The sequence below is a fragment of the Apteryx rowi genome, unplaced genomic scaffold (assembly GCF_003343035.1).
Source record: "Apteryx rowi isolate R43461 unplaced genomic scaffold, aptRow1 scaffold_98, whole genome shotgun sequence".
NCBI classification, from domain to species: domain Eukaryota; kingdom Metazoa; phylum Chordata; class Aves; order Apterygiformes; family Apterygidae; genus Apteryx; species Apteryx rowi.
The window spans coordinates 1993572-1996501 of NW_020451293.1; the positions used below are offsets into that span (position 1 = coordinate 1993572).

Consider the following 2930-nt stretch of genomic DNA (forward strand, 5'->3'; position numbering starts at 1 on the left):
TAAAACCCACTCCTGTTCTTGATCAGGATTAGCTTCCTTGGTAGCTGGCTTCCTTGGAAGCGTCTCTCCTCAAACAGAGAATCAATAGGAATGCATCGAGACTCAAATTTGTGAAATAAAAAAAGCAAACAGGACAAAAAAAAATACGGGACCAACTTTTCAGTCTCTCATACATCACAGAGAAGAGCCCCCCCCTCGCCCTCCCACCTGGCGGGACACGTAAAGAGACCGAGGCGGTGCGGGAAGCTGGGGTCTGAGAAACCGAAACGGGTTGGCACCATCACCTTTCAGCTCTCCGTAGCACAGGGAACCAGCCCTTCTTGGGCCATAAGAACTAGGATACCGCACAAGTTTAGAAATCCATCAGTGAACAAGGCTTTACTGACAACTTTTTTCATACAGTTAAAAAATAAAAATACAGAACACAGCGGACAGTGTCACATATTAAAAACGAATAAAATGGGCTCTATTTAAATGGTATTAAAATTAATTAGGAACTAAAAATCTTACCATTTTGGCTGAGGTGTTTCGAGCCTCCGCCAAAATGATCGGCCTTAAAAACAACTGGGTTGTGTGACACACAAAGAAAACATGGAATTTGAAAAGACAGTGTGGGCTAGGCAGTGTCTTTGACTATAACTATCACCATATGTTCTTCTTCTAACTTCCCCAATGTCCTTAGTGCTGACTGGAGGTACTGCTGAGAGAATTCACAAGGAGGGAAGGCGTAAAGCATGCCTGTGCTGTCTCTGCCCTTCGCCCCTCCCACGGGCAGGCTGATAACCCCAGCAGCCTGCTTCTGTTTCAAGTAGGAGACCAGATTCCTGAGAAGCCGTCGCTGCAAGCCAGGCTCTACAACAGGGAAGGTCCCCTCGGCCCCTGTCCCTCCCGGGGCGGACTGGGTAGCCAGGAGCACAGCGTAGCCATTGGGGCTGCCTTGTTTGATCCGGCGAGTTACTTCATCCAGCTTGGGCTGGTCGAGCCGAAGTCTCTGAGCGATTTTGAGCTGCGTTAACTTCCCGCCAGATGAATGGTCTTTAAGGAGTCCGTTGATGACGCCTAGGTCTCCCTCCAGGATGTGCATAGACGTAGGGAAGCAGCTATTTTTTAGCACAAGAAGCCCGTTCCAAGCAAGCTGCAGTGTCTGGGCATATTCTGATAAATTCTTTAACTTTTTGGTCTCCGATTTTGGCTCCTCGTGAGTTTTGGATTCCGATTCGCCAGTTCGATGATTGCGTTCGCTGTCCCTTTTTTTAGGCTGGGGAGCATCGGATGCTTCACGATGGGGTTTCTCCTCAGTCGCGTGACGATTGTTCTGAAGGGAGTTACTCTGCTCTTTCTCAACTCCAGATTCTGTAGTGTGATTCTCTTTGCGAACCCTGTCCGGGCTGCGGTCTAAAGCTGGCCCACCGGCCTTTGTCCTGCTTCTGTCCTCGTAAGGCGAGTGAGTAGTCCTCCCACGATCGCTGGAAAGACTGCGGCGTTTCCGCCTTTCTTCCCACGGTTTGGGCACGTTACGATCGCTGTCGCTGCCCCAGCGTTCTCCGCTCCGGCTACGCACCGATCGGCTGTAGCTTTCCAAGTTGTTTCTGCGTTCAGCATTTTTGGCAGGGCTGGCCCAGTCTGCCTCTGCAAAGCTCCTGTCTCTGTCCGAGTACAGGAGGTGTGGAGGAGTCCTATCTCGCACCCTCAAATCTTGCTCTAGGCTTCTGTGTCTGCTATACCCATCCGCTAGCAGTTCATAGTGCACGGGGAGAGGTGCAGGCTGGTACTGCTGCGGGTATCTCGTCTCTTCGGCTTTGGCAAAATCCACTCGAAGTCTCCTCTCCGGTCCACCCAAAGGAAAGCCCCTCATTTGYGCACAGGCAGCCTGGGCAGCATCCAAGCTTTCGTACTGGATATAAGCAAAGCTGTCTCCCTTCACATAGTCAATAGTCCTGATGCTGCCAAAGCGGTCAAACTCCCTAGCAAGGGCAGCCAAGGAAGTACTCGGACCAAGACCACCCACCCACAGCCTGGTAGTAGGGTTGGCTTTGCCGTAGCCAATTTTGATAGGGTTCCTGCCAACCACACGGCCTGACATAGCGACCTTGGCCCGATGCGCCATGTCCAAGTTTTGGAACTTAAGGAAAGCGTAAGCCCCACCTTGGCCCCGGGCAGGGCGCTTGATCACCACTTCTTCGATGATGCCGTACTTCTCAAAGGCACGTCTCAGCTCCACCTCCGAGACGTTGTGGTCCAAGTTGCCGATGAAGAGGTTCCGAGTAGCTCTCTGGTCATCCTCCGGCATCAGGTCTTCCTCAGCCACGATGGGGTAAGTGTAGGGTCGGCCGCGCTCATCGTACAGCCCGTAGTAATCCAGAGCCCTCTCCCGCTCCCGGGAGAGTCCGATGGCAGCGGCTTCCAAAGCGAAGGCGGCGGCTGCAGCGTGAGCGTGTCTCGGCCGTGGCTCCCGCAGCAAGGGGCTGGTGACAGGAGAGAGCGACCTCTGTTTGTACTGGTAGGTGCTGTGGATGGGTGGCAGGTAGCCCAGGGGCTCCGGGGAGGGCGCAGGGGGCGGCGTGCGGCTCCTCCGGCCCCCGCGCAGATAGACCGGCTCCACCTTGAGGGGCCGATCGTAGAGGAGCAGCTGCCGAGCCCGGGCATGCCGGCGGGCGTCCCGGGCGTCCCCGGGGTGTCGGAAGTTGACGTAGGCAACGCGGCCGAGCTCGGGCGTGTGGGAGAGTTTGACACTGATGTCCCCGGCGCCCCCCCCCGCGAAGCGCTGGAAGAGGCGGAACAGGCCGTCCTCTAGCAGCTGGTCGGGCAGGGCCGCGCTCAGCCCGCTCACCAGCAGCGTCTTGTACTCACAGGAGCCGGGCGGCTCCCCGGCCAGGCCCGCCGAGCCCCCCAGCGGCGCCAGCAGCAGCGAGGGCGCGGCGCCCGGCGGC

At 56.0% G+C, this 2930-nt stretch overlaps 1 protein-coding gene across 1 annotated transcript; it reads right to left on the minus strand.

Moving 5' to 3' along the window:
- Positions 1–351: 351 nt before the first annotated feature.
- On the minus strand, positions 352–2929 carry RBM15B (RNA binding motif protein 15B; the record flags this gene model as incomplete). Its single annotated transcript, XM_026055040.1, has 1 exon — positions 352–2929. A coding segment is annotated over one exon (2313 nt), but the record flags the coding sequence as incomplete, so codon positions are not given.
- Position 2930: the final 1 nt, after the last annotated feature.